Here is a 23,822-nt window from a genome sequence, read left to right as displayed (position 1 = left end):
GCTTTCAGGGTAGGCCTGACCAGAGTTGGTGAGGTGGTCGTTTTTAGTTTTCTACCAGCTATTCTTTGCCCCTTCCCTGTTATTTCTAGATTCAGATCCGGATCAGACGGCCCTATGGACACGTGTGTAATGCCCAGGGTTTGGTGGGCGGTGAAGGCAGAAGTCGACTTGAGGCTAGCGTTTTGGGGGCTGCATGGGACTGCAGCAGCGCATGTTGGAGGGGGGTAATCCCGGCAGTCTTCCCAGAAGAGGGGGCATTTGTTTAGTCCTTGAGGAGGGACGCATTCTCGTCCTTGATGGAGGGCGGGGGACGTGCATTTGAAGAAAAGGTAATGTCCTCCGTGCCAGCCTCGAAGGCTGGTAGCTTGAGCCTGGTGCCGGGGGAAGGGGGTGGTTAGGGGCGGTCCCACTGGGCGGTGCGCGCCCGCGCCCCCGGGGCCGGCCGGCGGCTCATTTGCATGGGGAGCCACACTGGCCAATGGGCGCGCGCGGCCGGGCCGCGGCGGCGGCGGCGGCTGCGGCGGCGGGCGGAGCGAGGTGGGACCTTCTCTGGGCGGTGGTGGCGGCCGCAAGCGTGGTGGCTGAAGCGGTCGGACCCACACCGGGACCCGGGCGGCTGCGGCCTTCTCGGAGCCCCGAGAGCGCGCGGCGCGGGCAGCTTGTGGTGCGCCCCCGCGGGGAGGCGGGGCCCCAGGCCGGCCGGACACGATGAACTACCTGGTGAGTGCGGCCGACGCGGCCCGGGTCCGGGAGCGCGGGGCGGGGTCCGTGCTCCTGCGAGCGCCGGCCGGCGTCCGCGTACCGGCTTTGAGGCGGTCCCGGGGCGGGCTGGGCGGTCCCTAGCTTGAAAGAGTTAAATGAGTGGCATTTCCTGCCGGACCTGCGGGTCCTGGGAACCGCTGGCCGCTGGAGCCTCCGCGGGGCCGCCATCAGGCAGGGGTTCGAGGTTCTAGAACCCCTCTCCCGCCGTGGCGGGGGCACCCGGAGGCGAGGACTGCGGAGGATCCCAGAGCCTGTGTGCCCACGGGGCGGTTAGAAGGGCGGGACTCAGGGGCCGCTCGCCGGCAGGAAAGTTCCTGGATCCGGGAAAGTTGCTGGCCAGAGTCCCGCTCTCCCCCTGCGGGCCGCCGCCTGCTGGGTGACCTTGGGCCTGCGAGACCCGTCTCCGAGCCTCAGTTTCCTCAGCTATAGGGACAGGTCCGAGATTCCTTGGACCGTGAACTTCCAGGAGGCGTGGATTTCCAGGACGCGGGGTGGTGGTCCATCCTTGGTCCTTGTGTGTGTTTTGGAGTGGGGAGCTGCCGCTCCCCGCCCCCAGGCTGGGGGTTGAGCGAACAAGTGCGTGGTGACCGAGGAGGTGTTGGTGCCGCCGGGGAGCCAATCCTCGGTCTGTTAATGATTCACCCCCGGCCTGTCTGCGCTGGATTCCAGGCCTAGGGGCAGGCGCTTTTCCGCCTTTACCTACCCTGGTTGCAAATACTGAGGTAGGAGCCGGATCTTGGCGGCGGGAGTCCAGGGCTGCACCGTGACCCTGGGTCCCAACGTTCGAGGTCCCAGCGCGGGGAGCTGGGGGGAGGAGCGGGGCCGCCACTCGGGGGGTCCCCCAGAGTGCCCAGCCCCTCAGTGCTGCGGGAGGCATAGCTCAGAGCAGTATTGAAGGAGTCGGAGAAGTTGAGACTTGCTGAGGGCTGGGGTGCTTGGGGTCCGTGGGCCAGTTAGTGCCGGGGGAGATTTGGGGGTCTTGGGTCCCAGACTGGGGGTAGTGGCTCACTTGTCAGTCTTGAGGACACGGAGCTTCTTTTTCCCTACCCTACCCTGAGGGTCTAGGCTGGGAGGCACTCTCCCGGTTTGCCGTGACTCTTCTGCAGATTTCAGCCAGGCTGGGACATGTTCCTCATCCTTCTGGGCCGAGGGACACGTCCTGTGCCCATTTCCTCTCCTGGCTGGAGAGCTGATGTTGTGGGGTCCCGGGGTGGCAGGGCTGATGGGCCTAGAAGAGCAGGTGTGTGCTGGGTGCTGGGAGGAGCTTGCTGGCATGCCCTCCTGGCAGCAGCACCCACTACCCGCCTGCCCCGGGCAACGAAGGGGCCCTGTGGGAACTGGGTGGAGGCAGGGCAGTGCCAGGTTCTGCCGGGACAGTCACCCTTGATTCCAGGAGGAGACCTGGAGCCTCTGGCCATTACAGTTTGTGCTGAGCCAGGGTGTGAGGGCTTCGGGCTGCTAGGACCATCTCCTCAGGCCTGGACAGGGGATCGAAGGAAGGGCAGTGCCACTCGGGCATCCTGAGCAGGAAAGGCCCCTGAGCCAGCTGCTCTCCCTGTTGTCGTACAGATAGGGAGACCGAGGCACAGAGAGGGACAGGTACTTGTTCACACGGGATTGAATTCAGAACTTAGTCTCCCGGTACAGCGCCATGCTCTGCCTCAAGTGTGCTCTACCCCCCTTCCCCCCGGATTGGGAGTGCTCTGGGCCTTGGGGTGCTGCCCTGTTCTACTGGCAGCCAGCTTGGTGGGGTCCTTCTGGGTCTAGGACGGTGCTTTTGTGGTCCCCTCGTGGCATCCACTGTTCCAGGAGTTCCCATCACCCTGTGCTCGTGGGCCTGGAAAACCCCCTCCCCCCCCCCCAGGAGCCCACAGACAATTGGGGCAGCCCGAACCAGAGGCCAGGTGTGCTCCCCGGGAGGCTTCTCGGAGGGGTGAGGGACACTGTTGGAGTCGCATTTGGAGAGCAAGGTGTAGGGCCGGGGAGATAGGGATCATTCTCCAGCAGAGACACTGGGCAAACTTCTCTTTCGCTGGGCCCTCAGGGCCCCCAAATAAGGGGCTAACGGGTGGTCTCCCTTCAGGGAAGGGGGTGGGGCTCGGCCCTCGGGCCCGGGAGAGAGGCCCTGGCTCTACTGTCTTGCTGCCCTGATTCCTTCCACTTCTAAGTAAGGAGTGAGTTACTGGCCTGGATGGCTGGGCCCCATCTCAGGCCGTCATTTCTACTGTGCATCCCAGAAATCAGGGATTTGGTACTTCTATTTGAGTGAGAACCCCACTTTTGTACCATTGTGTCCCCCTCCATTCCTGCTGAGGTGGTTAAGGGTTGCTGCGAGTTACCATTCAGGACTGGAGAGTGGCAGAGCTGCAGGGGGCTTTAGGTGTCAAGGTAGAGAAACTGGGGTCCCTCCTATCCCTGCTGGGGCTGTTCCTTCTGCCTCTTCCCCTCCGTGATGACATATCTAGGGCTGATGTGGTCCCCAAAGTAAAGGTCTGCCTCATGTGGAGCCCTCTGCGAGAGACTAAATCCCAGTAGTGAACCTGCCAGCCCACTCAAGAATCCTGAGTCCTCCCAGCAAGGCCCCAGGAGCAGAGAAGCAGAGTAATGGGTAGTCAAGTGCGCAGGTCTGGGTTCTGCCAGCCTGGGTCACTTCCCTGGGCTGGGTGGCAGTGGTGAGGGTTCTAAAGGGGTCGGGGACAATTCCCAAGCCGCTAGCAGTTGGAGTGGGTTGCAGGATACAGGGCTCTGACTCCAGCTTGCTTGCTGCCGTCTGAGGTGTGTGAGGGGCTGCACGTGCCGTGTACTCCGGTGGGAGGGCCCTGCCCATGCCGCCTTTCCTCTGCCCAGCCTCCCAGGGGCAGGGTCCTGCTTCCAGCCCAGAGCCGGCCCGGCACCCAGAAGCATCTGCTCTTGCCGCTGCAGCCAAGGCTCGGCCCGGCTCGTGTTTGTGTGAGGGAGCTGCTGGTGTGCCAGCACTCGTGGGTTTTCAGTCCTTCCTTCAGCAGCCCTGCCCTCTAGGTGCTGAGTGGCAGACGGGGCTGAGGACCCGCGCACGGTCCCAGCTCTGTCCTCTGAGCCTCAGGCACTCCTGAGGTGGGTAGGGCAGGAGCCGCGCTCCCCTGGGGATGGCTCTGGAATAGAGGCTTGCCCACGGTTTTGCTCCTTGCTGGTCGAACACTGAGGACTTGAGCCCGGACCCTGGCTACTCACTTGTTCCTGGGTGTATTAGGGGAGTGATGATAAGGCTGGCTGGGACAGAGTTCCACCAAGGACAAGGGTGTGGGGACTTCTGGGAAGGGAAGAGACTGCCCTCAGAGTGGGAGGGGATGGTCAGGACCCTGACCACTGGGCCCCTGGCTGCTGCCTTTCCAGGGGGATTCCCAGGGCACCAGTGAGTAGAGGTTGTGGATGCAGACTGCCATTCACAGACACGTGCGTTGGGCCTCTGTCCATTAGCCACTGGGGGCTCCTTGGGACAAGCAAACAGAATGCCCCAGAAATAATCTTGGCCCAAGTGTGAGACGGTTCTGGGTATGAAGGGAACTAGTGTTTCCCGAGTGACTACTCTGTGTAAAGCTCTATGCTTGGGGCTGGGGTGTGTGTGTGTGTGTGTGTGTGTGTGTGTGTGTTGGGGCTGAGGGACACGGGTGGAGGAAAAGGCCTGAGTTCCACTCCTGGCTTCCAGGAACCTAAGCATCCCCCCGGGAGCTATCTGGCTCTGCTTTGTCATAGGGCGCAGGTTTGCCTCTGCTGCTTGCCGACTGTGTCCCTAGCAAGTCAAGGGTTTCCCTGTCTGTAAGGTGGAAGTAGTCCGAGTGTCTCATAAGGCTAAAAGGGGGGACTGAGTATGCAAAAGAGCCTGCTCCTGACAGTGTGTCATTGTTGCTATTACTGTGAACCTGCCAATCATGTCTCTCCTCACCAGTCCCAGCCACCAGCTCACGCCTTCCTGCAGAGTCAGGGTTTCGGGGTACCGAGAGCGTATCCAGCGCTCCCCAGGGCACTGGCGAAGCCAAAGAAGAGACCCACAAGGCCGTCCGATGGCTGCTGCCGTCCTCCAGACATGTGCCCGCCTGTGGCCAAGGCCCAGCGACTCCGGGTCTGAGAGCCCACCCAGCCCGGGTGGGTCTGGTGCCCACAGGGCCCTAGGACACAATGAGGGCTATTCTGAGAGCCAGGCAGGGCCTGTGGGGCGGACCTGTAGGCTCCCGTGTGCAACAACCAGGGTGTTGTTCTGAGCAGGCCTGGCTGGCAGGTCACTGCCTGGGGAGTGTTGGCATCAGGCTGGGGGTTCTCTTCTCCCCTTCCCTCTGGGGTGAGTGAGCCCCACATGGTCTTCCTAGCTGCTCCCAGGGAGGCTAGGATACCATCGTCTGCAAGGGGGATTTCTGCCTAAGCCTGCCCACGGAGGGCCAGGCTCTGAGCTCGTGTGCCTGAGGGTTCCATGCTGAAGGACGCAGCCCCCACCCCCCATCCTGGGCACCTGGGTCAGAGGGCACGAAGTAGGCAGCAACAAGACGTTTTGGTCAGCACTTCGAGTTGGGGGTGACGGGGAGTGCGTGCCCAAGGAGGGGCATGGGAACGTTCCTGGAGGAGTAGGGCACAGTGGAAGGTTTCCTGAGGCAGGAATGAGGTTGCCAGAACCCTGGGGTAAGTCAGTCGCACTGTCTGTAGTCCCTTGGGCACAGAGGGCTGGCAGTGTCTGCCCGGACTGTGATGGCACCCTGGCGGTGTGCCCCTCTAGAGGCCACAGCTGTGCCCCCTTACGAGGTGGGGGGAAGCACCTGATTGGCCCAGGCTCTGGGGGGCCGGCCCCTCTTCCATGCCGGGGCGAGACACTGGGTCCTGGGGAGTGTGTCCAGAGCAGAAATGCTCAGGTGCTGTATGTAGGCTTTGCCCTGCCATGGGGCGCCACCATTCCATGACATTTACTGAGCTGTCGGGCACTGTCCGGGAGCCTCCTGCAGTGTGACCGGCTGTGGCCTGCCTGCCACTCCAGGGCCACAGCCCTGTCTCCCTCCAGCCTCTTCCTCCCCCGGGGCCTTGGCTCATGCCCATCCTCTGCCTGCGTGCTCTTCCCTAGCTGGTGTCATGGTGCCTGGTTTCCAGTCTTCACGAGTCATCTGAAACGTCCCCTCTTTGGGGAGGTCATCTCTGACCGCCCTGTATGCAGTGGCCCTGTCCCACAGTATTTTAGGTGCCCTGGTTTTCCCCCCTGCCCTAACAAATCGTTGGCTCTTTGCTGCCTTTGAACGTAAGCCCCATGCAGGCAGGGGCCTGGACAAGCTAGGCCTGTGCCGGCTTGCAGAGCCTGGCCCAGCACCTGGCAGAGAGCGGGAGCCGGCCAAACCTTTTGTGGAACAAAGGAACAGTCCTGTGAAACCGGACTGTTAGCACGGGGGATCTGGATGTTCAGAGAGGCTCAGGGACTTGCCCAGAGTCACCCAGCAGTAGAGGGAGAGCCAGACTCAGGACTGGTTTTAGCTGCTGCTGAGTGAATCCGAAGGGTGGGGGAGCGAGGAGGGACGTGTCTCGGGAACAGCTGGGGAGGCCTAGAGGCCCAGAGCTGGGGTGCTCGGCCAGCCGGAGCACCCCGGCCCCAGCAGTGCCTAGGACTCAGGTGTTGGGCTGTGGAGAGGCTGCCTCTGGGGCTCCGGGTGGGGGCACCCGCTGATGCAGACGGAGGAGCTCCCGGTGCCAGGCGCTCTGTGCCACGTGCCCAGCCCAAGAGGTGCTTCCCAGCCTGGCTCCAGCCGCCCCAGACTATACACTTGCAGCCCTGTTGGCCTTGACCGCTCTGCGAGCTCACGCCAAGGGGGTGGGGGCTGGCCGCCCGGGGCGCAGGAGGCCCCAGGAGCTCTCCCTCCTTCCCTCTTCCCCGCTGGACCTTGCCCTCTGCAGAGCCTTCCAGCTTTCCTGAGCGCGCGGCACTGCCTGGCAGGGCCTGGCCGAGGCCCATCTGCCAGCCTTCCCTGGGCTGTCCTCCTGAGAGGTGAGGGGCCTCTGAGGGGCAGTCCCCTCCGTCTGCACCCCGCCCCCTCTGACTGGGCTGGAGGGGAATTTTCCTGTGACTCACTCTGCTGGCACTTCCTGTGGTCACCAGGGCAGGGGCTGGGGGGGGACCCAGTGGGGTGGCTCTGTGTTCTGGGGTCACAGGGGGAGGGTGGGCCGGGTGTCCCGCCCCCTGACGGGATGTGATTCCCTCAGGCAGGCTGCAGACCATATTTGGGAAACTTGCTTTTCTTGCAGGCAGCCTGGGGATGGGGCCCCTGGGCCCCCCTGGGCTGCAGGACAGCCCCTGCCCCTGCCCACTCCTCCTGGGGCTACGGCCTCAGGACCTGCTTCAGCCTCCCCTGTTCCATCCTGCCTTGGAGCCTAGGAGGTAGTCCACTGTACTTTTTCAGGATGTGTATTTTTTTCAAACCCCAAGCCAAGAAGTGCTCATTAAATACAAACTGAGAAATTCTGAAAAACAGGAAGAGAAAGCATCCCCCGTTGTCCCAGACATTCACACTGTTATTCTTACCCTCTCTCCATTTTTTTTTTTTTTTTTTTAAGTTACAGTGACAGTTTATGGAGGCATGATCCATGCTTCGGTGCGTATATAACCATCATAGTCATGGCGTGGGCAGAGTGTCGCAGCAACTAGAGGTCCCGAGGGCCTCTGCCCCAGTGCTCACCGTGGGGCCGGGGTGAACCTGCCTTCTGTGCTCTCTCTGAGCTGCCCACCTGGCCTGGCTTCTCCCCCCAGCCTGGCCCCTCTTGGTTCCCAGCTTCAGCATCTGGCTCTTTCTGGGTCTGGAGGCTCTGAGTGGCTCTGGAGAAATGGACTCCCAGGTGATCCCCATTCCTCCCCTCCCTGGGAGGCCAAAGCAGCCCTGGTCTCCTCTCATCCCTGTGCTGGGGACCCTCTGTGATACCTCTGGGTCCAGCCTGGTCCTGGCACCTGCCCGAGGGGAGCAGCAGGGCAGAAACTGAGAACTGAGAACACCAGGACCAGTGAGGTTCTGGGCCTGCCAGCTTGGTGCTGGGGACCTCCTGCCTCTACCCCAGTCTCCCCCCAAGGCCTTCCCCAGGTCCCACGCAGGCTGCTTCGCAGTGTAGGCTCTACCCGGGCCACGTGAAGCTCATGTCCCTCTCCGGGACGGCTTGTGCCTAGCAGAGCCCCAGAGCAGCGCCTGCTTCTTGGGTGGCTGGGAGAATTAGCAGCAGAATGACAGGGTAAAGGTAGGGCCGGGGGAGGGTACTGCTCTTCTTTGGCCCTCCACTGTCCGAATGAGACCCTTTCTTGGTTTGCTGTATTTTCCTCATTGATTCCTGCTGCCTGTCCCTTTTCCAGAAGCATCCATGCTAGTGTCATGTGTGTAGTCTGTCCTTGGGTAAGTGTCTGGAAAATTATACATAGAGTTGTTTCGTGGACGTTTATAATGTTTACATAAAGGGTTCTGGGTCTGTTACTCAGGACGGTGTGGCCGGCCTTCCTCACCAGATCCCTGGACACCTGCTGGAGCCCAGAGCAGAGTCGCGGATGTGGCCTCACATGCTGGCTGGAACCCTGAGCAGCCTTCGTAGTGCTCTTGGCCAGTTCTTTCCCCTCCAGGCAGCACGCTGTTCGTATTTTGTTGGTTTTCTGTTGGTGTCTTGTCTTTGCCTTGCTGATCTGTAGAACGCTCCAGATTCTGGATTCATCCTGCTCTTGTCATTTGGTGACCCGTTACCCTGTCAGCTTTGTGTTATTCCCTCTCCAGTAGAAACCATTCCACTTTGGTGAGGTTGAATCCATCTATTTGTCCTTGTTGTTAACCTTAGGTCTTGTGCTTTTGCGGTCTTTGTTTTTAGAGTTGTATTTCATAATTTTTTCCCACTTCGAGGTCGCAAAGATATTCTCCCCAGTTTTTTCTTTTGTTAGAGCTAGAGTTGTATCTTTCACCCTTGGGTCTTTAATTGTCCTTTGTTTATAAGGTGAGGCGAGTCATCTGCAAATTGATTTTTCCTCATACAGTGAGTGAGTTTCCTAACGCCACCCGTGAAGCAGCGCTGGCCTTCCCGGCTGCCCTGGGGTGCTGCCGTCTGGTCGCCGCCGGGGCTTCTGCCGCTGGGCCATCCGCCAGCCCTGTGCTGGGGGCACTGGTCCTGGGCGCGCGCGCCGATCCAGAATCCTGGCACATCCTCGCAGCCTAAAAAGAGCGTGCCCCTTTGCATTTCATTTTCAGAACTGACCTGCTTATTCGTGGACCTCTATTTCTCCATTTATTCTAGAAGGATTCTTTTTCTTTGGTCAAATTCCTTAAAAAAAAAAAAAAAAGAAAACTCCTGCTGGCATTTTTGTTATAATTGTAACTTATTAAGTAAGCTTGGGCAAATTGGCCTTTTATAGTGCTTAGTCATCCCACCGTGAACTTGGTATGTTTTCTCTTTTATTCAGGTTTTTCCTTGAGCCTTTTGGCAGAACGTACACATTTTTTGCTCTGAGGTCTCTTGCTGTCTTTGCTTGATTAATTCCTGGGTAACTAGTAGCTTGTTGTTGCTGTTGTGTGGGCTTTTCTGTATTTCTTTCTCATCAGTTGCTGGTTCTGGTTTGTTGGAATTATTACGTAGATGCTCATGTGGCCTGCAGATGATGACCACTTTGTCCCTGCAGGTCTCCTCCGCACACTCCCATGTTTTCCTCTCGGTTGGCAGGGCTGCAGGGCCGTGGAGTTGGAGCAGGGAGGGTGTGCATCCTGTTTGCTTCCCAGAACGTGCTGGTCATTATTGTCATTATTACTGTCCTCCCCAGTGTTGGTCGGGGTTGTAGTGTGACTTTGGAGGGGTTTCCAAGAGTATGTTGAGTGCCATCCTGGACTATAGGTGTGGCTGCAGTCGGGAGGATTTTGAGGAACTGTCAGGCCTATTTGAAAAATGCCAGATCAGCTGGGCCTCTCTGCCGGGAGCAAATAGGGGCAGAGGCTCCAGGATCTCCTCAAACCTTTCCTTTCTCAGTGCCAAGATGAGTTGCCTTGGGTGGCATCTGGGTACCTGCCGAGCCCCTGGCATACATGCTCATGCCCCTCTGTGTCCTCTCTCCCCAGAATGTGCTGGCCAAAGCCCTCTATGACAACGTGGCCGAGTCCCCGGATGAGCTCTCCTTCCGCAAGGGCGACATCATGACCGTGCTGGAGCGGGACACACAGGGCCTGGATGGCTGGTGGCTCTGCTCACTGCATGGGCGCCAAGGCATAGTGCCTGGAAATCGCCTTAAGATCCTGGTGGGCATGCACGACAAGAAGCCAGCAGGACCCGGACCCGGCCCACCCGCCACCTCGGCCCAGCCCCAGCCTGGCCTCCACGCCCCGGCTGCCCAGTACACGCCCATGCTTCCTGCCACATACCAGCCCCAGCCCGATAGCGTCTACCTGGTGCCCACCCCCAGCAAGACTCAGCAAGGCCTCTACCAAGCCCCTGGGCCCAGCCCACAGTTCCAGTCTCCCCCAGCGAAGCAGACATCTACATTCTCGAAGCAGATGCCCCATCACCCTTTTCCCAGCCCAGCCCCAGACCTTTACCAGGTGCCCCCAGGGCCTGGCAGCCCCGCCCAGGACATTTACCAGGTGCCACCTGCTGCCGGGACAGGGCATGACATCTACCAGGTGCCCCCATCTATGGACGCACGCAGCTGGGAGGGGACGAAGCCACCAGCAAAGGTAAGGCTGTCCTGGCCTGAGCGGGCAATCCATCCCCTGGGAGTTTTGCCCAGGCCCTGGGTTCTGGCCCTAGGCCAGGCCCCAGCAACAGCTGCATGTTTGGTCTGGGCCAAGATGGGAAGTGAGTGTTTGGGGACTGCGTTATCTGGCTACTAAAGATGAACAGGCACCCCCCAGCGAAGAGATCCAAGCTGGCCTTGTACCCTGAGGTGGCCTTCAGCAGACAAACCCCAGTGGGAGGGTGTCCCCAGCAAAGGATGCAGTCTCTGTCAAAGGCCTGGAAGTCTGGAAGGGGTGGGCAGGCAGGACTTGGCAGATGAAGCCTAAGCGGCAGACTGGGGACCAACCCCAGCGTGGGCCCTGATGCTCCTGAAGAACCAGACTCCTGCCTGAGGGTGGAGGGTTTTGAGTAGAAGTGACTTGCCTAATCCATGCTGTAGTGAAGTCATTCTGCCCACAGACTGCAGGGTACAGGGCCCGGTGGGGGGGTGGGGAGCACCCAGGAGAGGGAGGTGTCCCTGGGGGCAGCACTGGAAGGAGGGAGCTCAGTATAGCGGTTAGGCAAGAATGGCTGAGAATCCATTGGAGTAGATGGCATAAGAGACTTTCCTTTCTCCCATGTCACGGTTTGCGCCTCCATGAGTATCAGGGGCCACACCTCAGCCCATCTTGTTAACTCCACAGTCCTCAGCCCGGGGCTTGCATCTCCTGGGCCCGGGTGGCTGCCGCGTGAGCTCCAGCCAGCATGTCTGCATCCCGGCCAGCAGGGAAAGGAGGAACACAAAGGGGAGAGGCCAGCCACCTTGTGCCCAGGGGCTCCCATGAGTCCTCTGGGAGTATGTGTCAGCTCTGTGGGTGGGCTTGGAGCACATCTCCCGGCCGTGCCTGGCTCCATGGGCACCCACCCCTTCTCTCCCGGAGCGTGTTGGTGGGCCGGCGCAGTGACCTGTGTGTGACGCCTAGACCGCGAGGAGGAGGGTGCCTGTGGGATTGCCAGAGGAGGGCCTCTCAGAGGTCACCGTGTGGGCTGTTGCCGGGGGACAGGGCCCCAAGGGCAGCACCCTCAGCTCCACGCAGGCCTGCCTGCGCATTGTCCCCCCAAGTCCATCTACCCGTGGCAAGGAGGCAGACTGAAGAGGGAGGCCCTGTCCCACTGCGTGCTCTCGGCCGAGTCGGGAGCAGCGTCTTTTCGCCTTTGGCTTGTGTCTTTCCATGCCCAAGTCCCTTGAAGATTTGGGGAGTGGAGTTTCTGGAAGCCCAGAAGCAGAGGAGGTGTCCCACGTACTTCTGAGGACAGTTGCCAAACCCGGCTCTCCCTGTTTCCTCCTGGTGGTTCTTCCATTCCAGCTTGCCCAGGAGGACCTTGAGAAACCCAGCCCATGCCGGCGGGGAGGGCCCTCAGAGCCAGCCCAGCCCTCTGCGGAGGGGAGACCCCGGCAGGCAGCGTGCCCCAGAAGCCCTGGTGGGAGAGGCCAGGTGAGGGCACGGTAGCCGGCCCGTAGGAGAAGCTGCCGACCTCTGCGGATCAGCTCCCTGCGGCCCAGACCAGGTCTCCTCCAGAGCTGCCCGTGGCCGGAGAGACGGTGGCTGGGTGGGCACTCTGTCCTCGGGGCCTGTCCAGGGTTGAGGTGGGAGCCTCCCCCAGTCCGGCTGGGCCGTAGTCAGCAGGCACTCGTGTCGCCCTGCCCCTGCCCACGCCCGTGGCGTGGCGTCCAGGAGACCCGGCCGGAGGTCGTGCTGGCTGAGGGTGAGGCTCCATGGGCGCTGGCCACCAGGGTCACTAGCTCCCACTTCCTGCCCTACCTGCCCCTTCAGCTGCCTGGCCAGAGCCTGCCAGTGACAGAAGCACGCCAAGCTGGACTGGAAGAGCCCAGATGGGCCACTCCTAAGGTGGCTTTAGGGAGAGAAGCAGAGCCCTGCCGGGGAGGGGGCAGGGAGCAGGGCCTGGCTGCCGAGCCTCGGGCCAGGCCGGAGTCCGTCCCCCTGTACACTCACACTCAGTCACCATCTCACACACACACAAAATCCACGGTTTGCACACACCCTGGGGAAGCATGCCCTTTCTCCTTCCTGCTTCCCTCCCTGAATCTTAACCGACAAGCTGGTCCTGGTGCCCTTGTCCTTCCAAGCGCTGGAAGCCCGTGGGCCAGGGAGCAGCAGCGAGATCCACGGGCTGGGCTGTGGACTTGAGCCCACAATTGGGCCTTGGGTTCTGTGTCCCTCCCAGGCGAGGGGCTGGCTCTTAGGTGACATCTGGGCTCAACTGGCTGGGCCCAGTGGTAGGGCTGCTTGGAGCCCGCGTCCCTGAGGGCCCTGGCCTGGCGGGCGCCCTGTGTCCTGGGGCCGTGTTGCCTTCCCCTGAGAAGCCTCGTTGCTCCTGGCCTGGGCAGCCTCTGGAGCATCTGCTTTTATGTTAGGGTCATGAAAGCGGTGCTCATTTGTCATAGAAAACACATAACGTGTGAAAAAGCCCGGAGACGGGCGCCTGGGTGGCTCAGTCGTTAAGCGTCTGCCTTCGGCTCAGGTCGTGTTCCCGGGGTCCTGGGATCAAACCCCACATGGGGCTCCCTGCTCAGCGGGAAGCCTGCTTCTCCCTCTCCCACTCCCCCCTGCTTGTGCTCTCTCTCTAGCTCTCTTTCTCAAATCAATAAATAAAGTCTTAAAAAAAAAAGAAAAGAAAAAACCTGGAGAGGAGACTCCCAGTCAGGAGGTGATCATTCTACCTATCGCGTATTCTTTATCTGTCTCGCGTGGATTTGTATGCACACTTTTGCATTTTGAGACTGTAAGTTCCACGGATTTCAAGAGCATTTTCTGGGGTCCCTAAGGTGATTGTGATGGGCACCTCAGATTTTGTTGTGTCGCCCCCTCCCCTTGGGGCCTGATTGCATGGTCTGGGGTACAAACAGACAGTAAACATCTCGCTACAGGCTTCTCTGCCCACATTTCAAGGTTGTGCTTCATAAACCTTGTGCTCCCCCTCAGAAGTCTGGGAAGCGGAGGCTCTTAGTTCAGGGGTGGAGGTCCGGTAGGGTGAGGAGGGACCCTGCCAGGACTGTGGGTGGGGTGGGAGGCCCTGCTACCCAGGAAGCCAGAGGTGAGTGATGAGGCCGCTGGCCAGGAGGGGAAGGGTCAGGTGCGTGGAGCCTGGGGCACCGTGGCCCGCATGGCCGGGGGGGAGAGGTCAGGGCCACACCACAGCGTTAGCAGCCTCTGGGCTGGGGCGTGGCTGGAGGACGCTGAGGGCAGAGCTGAGGGCAGAAGCAGGCAGGGCCCCCAGAGAGGGAGGTGTTTCTGTGAGGTCGCTTGTGGGCAGTGCCTCTGGGTCAGGGGCCGCAGCTGTGCTAAGGGGACAGCTGGGCAGACACAGCTGAGCTCCATCCTGTTCCTCCTGGGGAGCCCAGGAGCTGGGAAGGGGGCCGTGTCCAGCATGTCCCTCGCTCTGGGTGAGAGGTTAGATTGTCACCTGCTCGGTCCCACAGCACTCCAGCGGTGCTCTAGAGGAAGCAGCTGAGGCTTTGGGGGGGTGGGGGGGGGATGCCAGAGCAGGAGCCAGCCTGGGTCACGTGGGGTGACGTCCATTTTGCAGAAGGGGGAGACCAGTAGCCGAGCTACCTGGAGGGTGACTGCGGGCCCAAGCAGAATGCGGCAGGGGGTGTGGCCTTTCCCAGTGGGGTCTCTGGGCTCACATACCCCCCAGCCCCCACCCCACCCCGCGCGCTCTACAGACGCCCTGCTGGGGCCCGGCCCTGCCTGGGTCTGTTGTGTGTCTTCGTGTGGTATTGTGTGTTCTCTGCACTGTTGACATGTGTATGCGTGGGTCTTGGGTCAAGGGTTCTGTGTCTCCTCCCAGGCTCTGGCTGTGTCACCCCCCCCCCCGGGGGCCTCGGGGGCCTGCTAACGGGGCCTCAGGTGCAGAGCAGGGCAGCCTGTGATGAGCGGGCTCAGCAGCTCTCTGGAGAGTAGGTTTCCCTAACAAGCTTTCCCTCACTGGTGGCTGCCTTACAGTTTCTTTCGGGCGGAGAGCGTCTGCTGGCCAGTGTAGCTGCTTACTGTCACCCTCTCGGCTGCCGGAGTGGCAAGCTGCCCGTGGCCTGGGCCTGGGGTCCGGCCCCAGAGCCTTCCGCCTGTGCTCCCTGTTCTCTCTGTCTCCGGGAGGCACTGTGGGCCTCGGAGTGAGCGGCTCCCTACCCCTCTTCGTGGGGCGGGCTCCCCACCTGGCTGCCTCCCGGAGTCCGCAGGGCCTGGAGACGCCTCGGGTCTCGCCTCAAAGCCCTGCCAACCTGCCACGTCCCGCCTGCCCCCGCCTGCCCCGCCTGTGCTGTCCGTTGGCAGGTTCTAGCGGCTAAAAATAGCTCTGGAGGAGACTCAAGTCTGGGGCTCAGGGAGGGAGATGAGTTTGGGGAGGGCCGCCAACTCCAGTCCCAGACACGCTGGGGGTGGGGTGTGGTGGGCAGGGAATACCCCACGGAGGCGCTTGCCCCGGCAGCTAACGGCGAGGCCCGGTTCTGCTGTGCTGCCTGGGAGGTGGGCAGAGGGCGCAGCAGGAAGGTGCCGGGGCCCACGCCCCAGGCCCGGGGTACTCTGCTGCTGCGGGAGCACCTAGTGCTTGCAAATACGCAGGACACGTGGGCGTGCGGAGCCGGCTGTCAGTGCCGTGGGGACCAGTGCAGGCACGGGATGCAGGGTTCTGGGGGCATCGAGCCCGAGGGCCAGCCCTGCTGCCCCCAGGGATGTGTGTGGGGAGGGCCTGAGTCAACTCCGTTCCAGACATCCCCTTTGACTAGGGAACAAAAGGCCTTTCTGTCCCAGAGCGCTGAGCATGGAGCCTTGTGGGGGAGGCGTGCCCTGAGCGGGGTTAGATCCTGCCGGCCCCTCCCACTAGGCTGCGGGCTCCTGCAGGGCCAGGGTGCTTGCCCGGAAAGAAGAGGCTGGTGTGAAGGGCTCTCAGCAGCTTGCTGTCCTGGATGCCAGGCCAGGGAAGGGTACCAGAGAGGGGAATATGTTGGCTCCTTCTCTAGGCCAGCATCCCCTAAGTTCTTATCCTTTTCGGGTTATGGTGGTGTCGGCAGCCCCGTGGGTGTGGTGTACTGGGGAGTGCGGGGGGCCTGGGCTCTAGTCTTGGCCACTCCCTCACACCCACACCCAACTTTCCAGCATAGCCCAAGAACTGGCCCTGAGGTCTGGGAGTCTTCGGTGGCCCTGCCTTCCGGAGTCTCCCCAGGATGTGCTTGGTGGATGAGGAGGGCAGGAGCACCACCTTCTGGAGGCCCCAGGTCCCAGCTGTTGGGACCTCCTGCAGGCCACCTCCAGGTGGGCACAGCCTGGCACCGTGATGTCTGTCCCAAAGCTAGGAGGGGGCTCTTGGCTCCTGCAGCGGGGGCGGCCCCGTGTTGGGCAGCCTTTCTGAGGAGGGGGCAGCTAGGAGGTGTCAGGCAGGGCCATCCCAGTCATGGGCGGACCCTCTTCGTCAGCCCCCTTGGACCCTCCTCTGGGACTTTCCAGGTCATCCAGCTGTAGAGCACTGCCATTTCCTGGCCAGAGCCAGACAGCTCCAGACAAACCACGGGGGTTCTAGTGCTCCCCAGATGCTGCGTCACATTGAAGAAAGGGTAGAGGACGCAAAGGGCCTCCTAGCCCCGCCTTGGAAACCACCCCCTTGCATAGGCTCTCCCTGGGGACCTGAGGGTGTGGTGACAGGTTGGTGACAGTTGGCTCTCTGCCCCCAGGTGGTGGTGCCCACCCGTGTGGGGCAGGGCTATGTGTTTGAGGCCTCCCAGCCGGAGCAGGACGAGTACGACATCCCCCGCCACCTGCTGGCCCCGGGGCCCCAGGACATCTATGACGTGCCCCCGGTTCGGGCTCTGCTTCCCAGCCAGTGTGGCCAAGAGGTAGGCCCTGGGTCTGGGAGTTGAGGGGACCTTGGGCCAGCCCCGCCCAGGGAGGTGGGCTTCCTCTGCCCTGGCCAGGGTGGTCCTGGGGTCAGTGCCGCGGGGTTTTTGCTCTTCCCGTCCCTGCTGGTGGCCCTAGCACCCAAGTCACTGCACCTTCTCTGCCGCAGGTCTATGACACGCCACCCATGGCTGTCAGGGGTCCTAGCGGCCGGGATCCGTCCCTGGATGTGTACGATGTGCCCCCCAGCGTGGAGAAGGGCCTGCCGTTGTCCAGCCACCGTGCGGTGAGCAGTCGGGGGCTGAGGCCTGATGGACATACAGGGTCTGGGTGTGACGGAGTGTGTGCTGGGGGTGGGTTGGGGGTCCCACGTCTGCAGGCCTGGAGGCAGCGAGAGACCTGACCGCAGGCAGCGGCTCGGCCCCTCACTCACTCTGTGACAGAAGTGGAAATCGAGTGCTCCTCCAGCCTCCGCTTCTCGTCTACACCAGGGCCCCTCGTGGGCCTTTAGCACATTCTGGAGAGGATCACACAGGGTATTAGCAAGGCGACCACAGGATTTATTGTTCAACGCAGGACACTTCTGGGAGTGAAAGGGGACCAGTAATTATGAGGGGGCATCAGGCACAAACCAGGGCTGTCCTGGGTGAACCGGGGTGTTGTCACCCTAAATCAACCAAGCTCCTGCCATGGAGTAGAGAATACAAGGGTGAGGGGGTGGGGGTGGTGTGGAAGCTGTCCTCCCACCGAGTGTTTGTAGTTACACGGTGAATGAACCCACGTAATCCTCACAGCAGACCTGTGAGCGAGTTCTTCCATCTTACGGCTGAGCAGACAGGCACAGAGAGGTTGAGTCGCCTGCCTTAAGTCACAGAGCTAGTGAGCCCTGGAGCCAGGATGTTGAGCACAGGCTGGAACCTGTGTGGGTATGAACTGGGATGAAGTGTGCTGCGTCTGAATCTTTGGGTGGGCGGGCGGGTGGGCGGCGGCCTTGACTGTTCCTCTGCCCCCAGGTGTATGATGTTCCTCCATCAGTGAGCAAGGACGTGCCTGATGGCCCACTGCTGCGTGAGGAGACCTACGACGTGCCCCCCGCCTTTGCCAAGGCCAAGCCCTTTGACCCGACCCGCCACCCGCTGGTCCTTGCTGCGCCCCCTCCGGACGCCCTGCCGGCCGAGGATGTGTATGACGTGCCTCCACCCGCTCCTGACCTCTATGATGTGCCCCCCGGCTTGCGGCGGCCCGGCCCTGGCACCCTGTACGATGTGCCCCGCGAGCGGCTGCTCCCTCCCGAGGCGGCCGACGGCAGTGTGGCCGACGACAGCGTGTACGCAGTGCCACCACCCGCCGAGCGGGAGGCCCCGAGCGAGGCCAAGCGGCTGTCGGCCTCCAGTACCGGGAGCACACGCAGCAGCCAGTCGGCCTCCTCGCTGGAGGCCGCCGGGCCGGGCCGCGAGCCCCTGGAGCTGGAGGTGGCCGTGGAGGCCCTGGCGCGGCTGCAGCAGGGCGTCGGCGCCACCGTGGCCCAGCTCCTGGACCTGGCGGGCAGCGGCGGGGGGGGCTGGCGCAGTGCCGCCGAGCCTCAGGAGCCGCTGGTGCGGGACCTGCGCGCCGCCGTGGCCGCTGTCCAGGGCGCCGTCCACGAGCTGCTGGAGTTTGCCCGCGGCGCTGTAGGCAACGCTGCCCACACCTCTGACCGCGCTCTGCATGCGAAGCTCAGCCGGCAGCTGCAGAAGATGGAGGATGTGTACCAGACGCTGGGGGCCCACGGTCAGGCCCTCGACGGTGGCCGGGGAGGCCCCGGGGCCACTCCCGAAGACCTGGACCGCCTGGTGGCCTGCTCGCGGGCTGTGCCCGAGGATGCCAAGCAGCTGGCCTCCTTCTTGCATGGCAATGCCTCGCTGCTCTTCAGACGGACCAAGGCCCCCGTGCCGGGGCCGGAGGGGGGCGGCCCCCTGCACCCCAACCCCATCGACAAGGCCAGCAGCATCCAGTCCCGGCCCCTGCCCTCACCCCCTAAGTTCACCTCCCAGGACTCCCCGGACGGGCAGTATGAGAACAGTGAGGGGGGCTGGATGGAGGATTACGACTACGTCCACCTGCAGGTAAGTGCCTGCCCCGTCCCGGCTCCCCAGGGAAGCCTGCTGGCCTTCTCAGGTCTCTAATTCTGCTACCCCTGTCATGGGGACCTTGATCCCCTCCATACTGAGCCTTCTTGTGGCCAAAAGAGAATTTGGGCCCCAGTAGGCCTCGGTGAGTCCCTGTGCCCTCTCTCTGACCTTCCAGGCCAGATGCACCCCCCCCCACCCAAACCCATTCCTCTACCCCCCTCAGGCCTTTGGACCAACGTGGCCGTGTCGTCAGGGGCCCTGCAGTGCCAGCCAGGGACGGCTCCTGAGCTCCTGCAGGAGCTGGACTTCTCCAGTGAGCAGGGCAGAAGCAGCTGTCTTCTGTGTGGGGAGAGGGATTTCCTACCAGGCGTGGGGAAAGAAAGAAAACCGGGAAATGGAAAGGTGGGGTAGGGGCAGGCCTCTGAGTGCCCCAGTAGGGAGCATTCCAGGTTGAGAGTCAGCAGGTGCCAAGGCCCAGTGGTCAGGGTTGGGTGAACAGGCCCTGTGTGCCAAGAGGAAGGGTTTGAATGTGATTCCTGGTATGGGAGCTAGGATAGGGAGAATGGCCTGGCCACCTGGAGTGTGCCCAGCCCCTCCCTGGGCTGGCAGTTGGTGAAAGGGGCCCCAGAGAGGCGCCGTCTCGGAAGCTGTCCCTGCTGTGGGCCCGGGGCCTGCCATGTGAGCCTGGGCCTGGCCTGGTGGCTCCTGGTGGCTGCTTGCGGGGCCCTGAGCTCCCCCAGCCACTGGGGGGCTCCTGGCTCAGCCCAGTCCTTGTGCCTTGCCTCCAGGGGAAGGAAGAGTTTGAGAAGACCCAGAAGGAGCTGCTGGAAAAGGGCAACATCATGCGGCAGGGGAAGGGCCAGCTTGAGCTGCAGCAGGTGAGGATGCCCAGGGTCACTAGCTTCCCTGGGCTCGGGCCGCCGGTGAGCCCAGCACCCTCCCCCCAAACCCACAGCCCTCCCTGCTCAACCGCCGACTGTCAACATGAGTGTTGGATTTCTGTGTGAGTTATCAGAGTGATTATGGGAGACATTTTGGGGAACACACAGAGAAAAGTGTAAAAAGGCAGGAAACAAGGCCCCGAGGCAGTGGGGGTGCCCTGGGGCTAGTTTGCAGCCCTGCTCCTGGTCTGGAGGGGCCTGTCTCCGTGTGTTTTCGATGATTCTACATCTGCTTTTATCTCGAGATTGTTCCATGGCGTTAAACATTCCTCCTCAGTTGTTCTTAAAGGCCACATGACATCTCTTACTGTTGAGTGTTTACGTTGTACACACTTTCCCTGATTATGATTGTACTGCTGGGCTTACCTGCAGATGTAGAATTTTCTTCATTCTTTGGATCATTTCCCGAGGGTAGGAAAGGGATTTTTTTTTTTAAGAAATGAGGTATTTTATTCTGATTATGAAGATAATAAAAAATTAAAATACAGACTAGCACAAAATCAGCACAGAAATACCACCCGTCAAGTTTTCCGTACCCCTCCCCCCCCCCGGGCACTGGGAAGGATGGCAGAGGCCAGGAGAGCTTGCTGGCTCCACCCTGACCCTCACAAAGCCACCGTTTGCCCAGCGGTAAGGTGGGGATCATAGTGGGTCCATCTCAGGGTCAGTGGGAGAATTGAGTAAAGAATGTGTCATACCGAGGAGGAGCCTGGCCCACAGAACATACTCAGTAAAGGAATAAAGGTTCATAATTAGATGTATCTCCATCCATCCATCCATCATCTGTCCTTCTCACATATGGAATCTCCACTGATTTAAGAAATGGACACGTGCTTTATCTCTTCTCTGGACTCTGCCAGCATTTCTTTATCCAGTCCCCTGTTGGTGGGACATTTCGGTTATTCCCAGAAGTGCTTCTGTAAACAGTGCTGCGCTGAATATAAATCTCTTCACCTGATTGCTTGATCACTTAGGTAAATTCCTAGAAGCTGGAAGAAGAGACAGGAATATACATGGAAAACTCTATAAAGATCTAGCCCTTTTCGACCAGGGACAGAAGCGCCTGTACAGTCCAGGCTTATAAAACGTGTGGACGCACGTGTCGATCGCTTCATTTCCACATCAGTGAAAAATTGGGAACCCCCTGCCCCACATGTCTACTATGAGAATATTGGTTGAATAAATAAAATACAAACGTTAATAGAGTAGAATATTAGGTGGCTATTAAGAATGGCCAAAGAACGGAAAAGACCCCCCAGAGTCCAAACTGAAAATGAGTGTGCTCTCTCCCCTGCATAAGGGAGCCAAATGGTGAGTCTCCCCCAGTTGCTGCCGAGTGTTTCAGGGATGAGGAAGGGGCAGTTCCATGTTGGTTTTGCTTATTAAATGAAGGCTTGAAATCTTGGATAAAACAACCTGTCTGTCCCTGAGCCTGTGCACAGCTGGTCCCAGCCCCTCAGGCCCCTGGTCGGAACCTGCTCTGGGGAAGGACACGTCAGTCCACATGGATGACTCCCAAGGCAGGGGCTGCTGGTCATGGAGATGCCCTCTCCCCCTGCGCTTACACACACTGGCCAGCGTGAAGCCCATGACCCATTGTTAGGGGCCGGAAGTAGGCTATAAAACACTGTATTTAGCTGACCCTTGAACAACACGGTTTTGAACTGCATGGATCCACTTATACCTGGATTTTTTTTTTCTTTTTTTTATTGTTATGTTAATCCCCATACATTACATCATTAGTTTTAGATATCGTGTTCCATGATTCATTGTTTGTGCATAACACCCAGTGCTCCATGCAGAACGTGCCCTCCTCAATACCCATCACCAGGCTAACCCATCCTCCCACCCCCCTCCCCTCTAGAACCCTCAGTTTGTTTTTCAGAGTCCATCGTCTCTCATGGTTCTTCTCCCCCTCCGATTTCCCCCCCTTCATTCTTCCCCTCCTGCTACATTCTTCTTCTTCTTTTTTTCTTTCTTAACATATATTGCATTATTTGTTTCAGAGGTACAGATCTGAGATTCAACAGTCTTGCACAATTCACAGCGCTTACCAGAACACATACCCTCCCCAGTGTCCATCACCCAGTCACCCCATCCCTCCCACCCCACCCCCCACTCCAGCAACCCTCAGTTTGTTTCCTGAGATTAAGAATTCCTCATATCAGTGAGGTCATATGATACATGTCTTTCTCTGTTTGACTTATTTCGCTCAGCATAATACCCTCCAGTTCCATCCACGTCGTTGCAAATGGCAAGATCTCATTCCTTTTGATGGCTGCATAATATTCCATTGTATATATATACCACATCTTCTTTATCCATTCATCTGTCGATGGACATCTTGGCTCTTTCCACAGTTTGGCTATTGTGGACATTGCTGCTATAAACATCGGGGTGCACGTACCCTTTTGGGTCCCTACTTTTGTATCTTTGGGGTAAATACCCAGGAGTGCAATTGCTGGATCATATGGTAGCTCTATTTTCAACTTTTTGAGGAACCTCCACACTGTTTTCCAGAGTGGCTGCACCAGCTTGCATTCCCACCAACAGTGTAGGAGGGTTCCCCTTTCTCCACATCCCCGCCAACATCTGTCATTTCCTGACTTGTTAATTTTAGCCATTCTGACTGGTGTGAGGTGGTATCTCATTGAGGTTTTGATTTGGATTTCCCTGATGCCGAGCAATATTGAACACTTTTTCATGTGTCTGTTGGCCGTTTGGATGTCTTCTTTGGAAAAATGTCTGTTCATGTCTTCTGCCCATTGGATTTTTTTTTCTCAATAAATATATTGGAAAAGTATTTTGGAGACTAAGACAGTTTGAAAAAGCTTGCAGATGAACCATGTAGCCTAGAAATACTGAAAATATGTGTTGTGAGGAAAGAGCATTCAGTACATGTAATCTGTAAGATACGTGTTCATTAGCTGTTTGTTACTGGTAAGGCTTCCAGGTAACAGGCTAGGCTGTTGATGAGTCGTCAGCTTTGTCAGAAGTCATGTAGACTTCGGGCGCCTGGGTGGCTCAGTTGGTTAAGCGACTGCCTTCTGCTCAGGTCATGATCCTGGAGTCCCTGGATCGAGTCCCACATCGGGCTCCCTGCTTGGCAGGGAGTCTGCTTCTCCCTCTGACCCTCCCCCCTCTCATGTGCTCTCTCTCATTCTCTCTCTCACAAATAAACAAATAAAATCTTTAAAAAAAAAAAAAGAAGTCATGTAGACTTCGACCGCACGGTGGGTTGGTGCCCATGACCCGCATGTTTTGCAGGCACATGTAGTGTTTCCAGTCTGCTGGTTAAAAAGCAAACAGGAATATTCATGTTTAAAGGAAAGCATCTTGAAGAATAGTCACTATTTTTTTATGTGAATTTTGTTTCTGAAGTTTTACAAATACCATGACTTTTTTTTTTTTTTTTAAGATTTTAATCTTTTTTTAAGATTTAAAAGATCCAGTATGGGGCTCAAACTCACAACCCCGGGGCGCCTGGGTGGCTCAGTCGGTTAAGTGTCGTCTGCCTTCGGCTCAGGTCATGATTGCAGGGTCGTGGGATCGAGCCTCACGTCGGGCTCCCTGCTCCGCGGAGAGTCTGCTTCTCCCTCTCCCCCCGCTCATGCTCTTTGTCTCTCTCTCACATAAATAAAATCTTTTAAAAAAATAAAACAAAACTCGAAACTCTGAGATCAAGAGTCGTACGCTCTATCAACTAAGCTGGCCAGGCACACCCCCGTACATTTCTTCTGTTTAAAGTTTTTATTATGGGAAATTGAATACCTTTATAAAATTAAAGAAGGCAGGCCCCTGGGTACCGTTCACCCACCTCAACCCCTCTCAGCACAATTGCTAATCTGGTTATCTGACACCCTTGCCCCATAAAGCATTTTGGAGCCGTTATATCATTTTATCTGCAAATACTTTAGTATTTGGTTCTAAAAGATACTTGACCAGGATTGCATTCCACCAAAGGTTACTTCTGGGTACCCGGGATTCCAGCTGACAGCTGTCTTGTTTTCTGCTTGGTGTATTTGGGGGGGGGGGGGTTAAAGAATTAATTAATTAATTAGAGAGCGAGTGGAGGGAGCGGCAGCGGGAGGGAGAGACTCCCAGGCAGACTCCGTGCTGAGCGCAGAGCTCTTTGCGGGGCTTGAACCCACGACCCCTAGATCATGACCTGAGCTGAAATCAAGAGTCAGATGCTTAACCAATGGAGCCACCCAGACGCTCGTTTGAATCTTCTTGCAACATATAGGTTGAAGACAAAATGTGGGGTTTTTAAAATTCATTTTGAAGTATGCATAGATCCATCGGAAGGTGCAGAGAGAGTGTACCCTTCACCCCCTTTCCCACAGTGAGTGCATCCTAAGTAAGCAGAGACCGACGTCCCTAACTATGGCGACTACCCATTCTCCGTTTCTGTCATCTTGTGGCTTCAGAAA

The 23,822-nt window shown here is 59.0% G+C and overlaps 1 protein-coding gene across 2 annotated transcripts in view; it reads left to right on the top strand.

The window, feature by feature from the left end:
• Positions 1 to 23,822, top strand: part of BCAR1 (BCAR1 scaffold protein, Cas family member) — a 37,856-nt gene that overhangs the window by 12,504 nt on the left and 1,530 nt on the right. The window contains exons 2-7 of one of the 2 annotated variants that reach the window (XM_032424421.1): positions 9,834 to 10,445; positions 16,175 to 16,336; positions 16,507 to 16,623; positions 17,351 to 18,442; positions 18,672 to 18,761; positions 19,237 to 19,326. In XM_032424421.1, coding sequence (XP_032280312.1) covers positions 9,834 to 10,445; positions 16,175 to 16,336; positions 16,507 to 16,623; positions 17,351 to 18,442; positions 18,672 to 18,761; positions 19,237 to 19,326 — 2,163 coding nt within the window. The remainder of the gene's footprint in view (positions 1 to 9,833; positions 10,446 to 16,174; positions 16,337 to 16,506; positions 16,624 to 17,350; positions 18,443 to 18,671; positions 18,762 to 19,236; positions 19,327 to 23,822) is intronic. The other variant, XM_032424423.1, reaches the window with a different exon arrangement.

Source organism: Phoca vitulina, unplaced genomic scaffold, assembly GCF_004348235.1.
Source record: "Phoca vitulina isolate PV1807 unplaced genomic scaffold, GSC_HSeal_1.0 scaffold30, whole genome shotgun sequence".
Lineage (NCBI taxonomy): Eukaryota > Metazoa > Chordata > Mammalia > Carnivora > Phocidae > Phoca > Phoca vitulina.
Note: the sequence above shows the minus strand (reverse complement) of the source record. Positions and strands in the feature narration are given on the sequence as shown.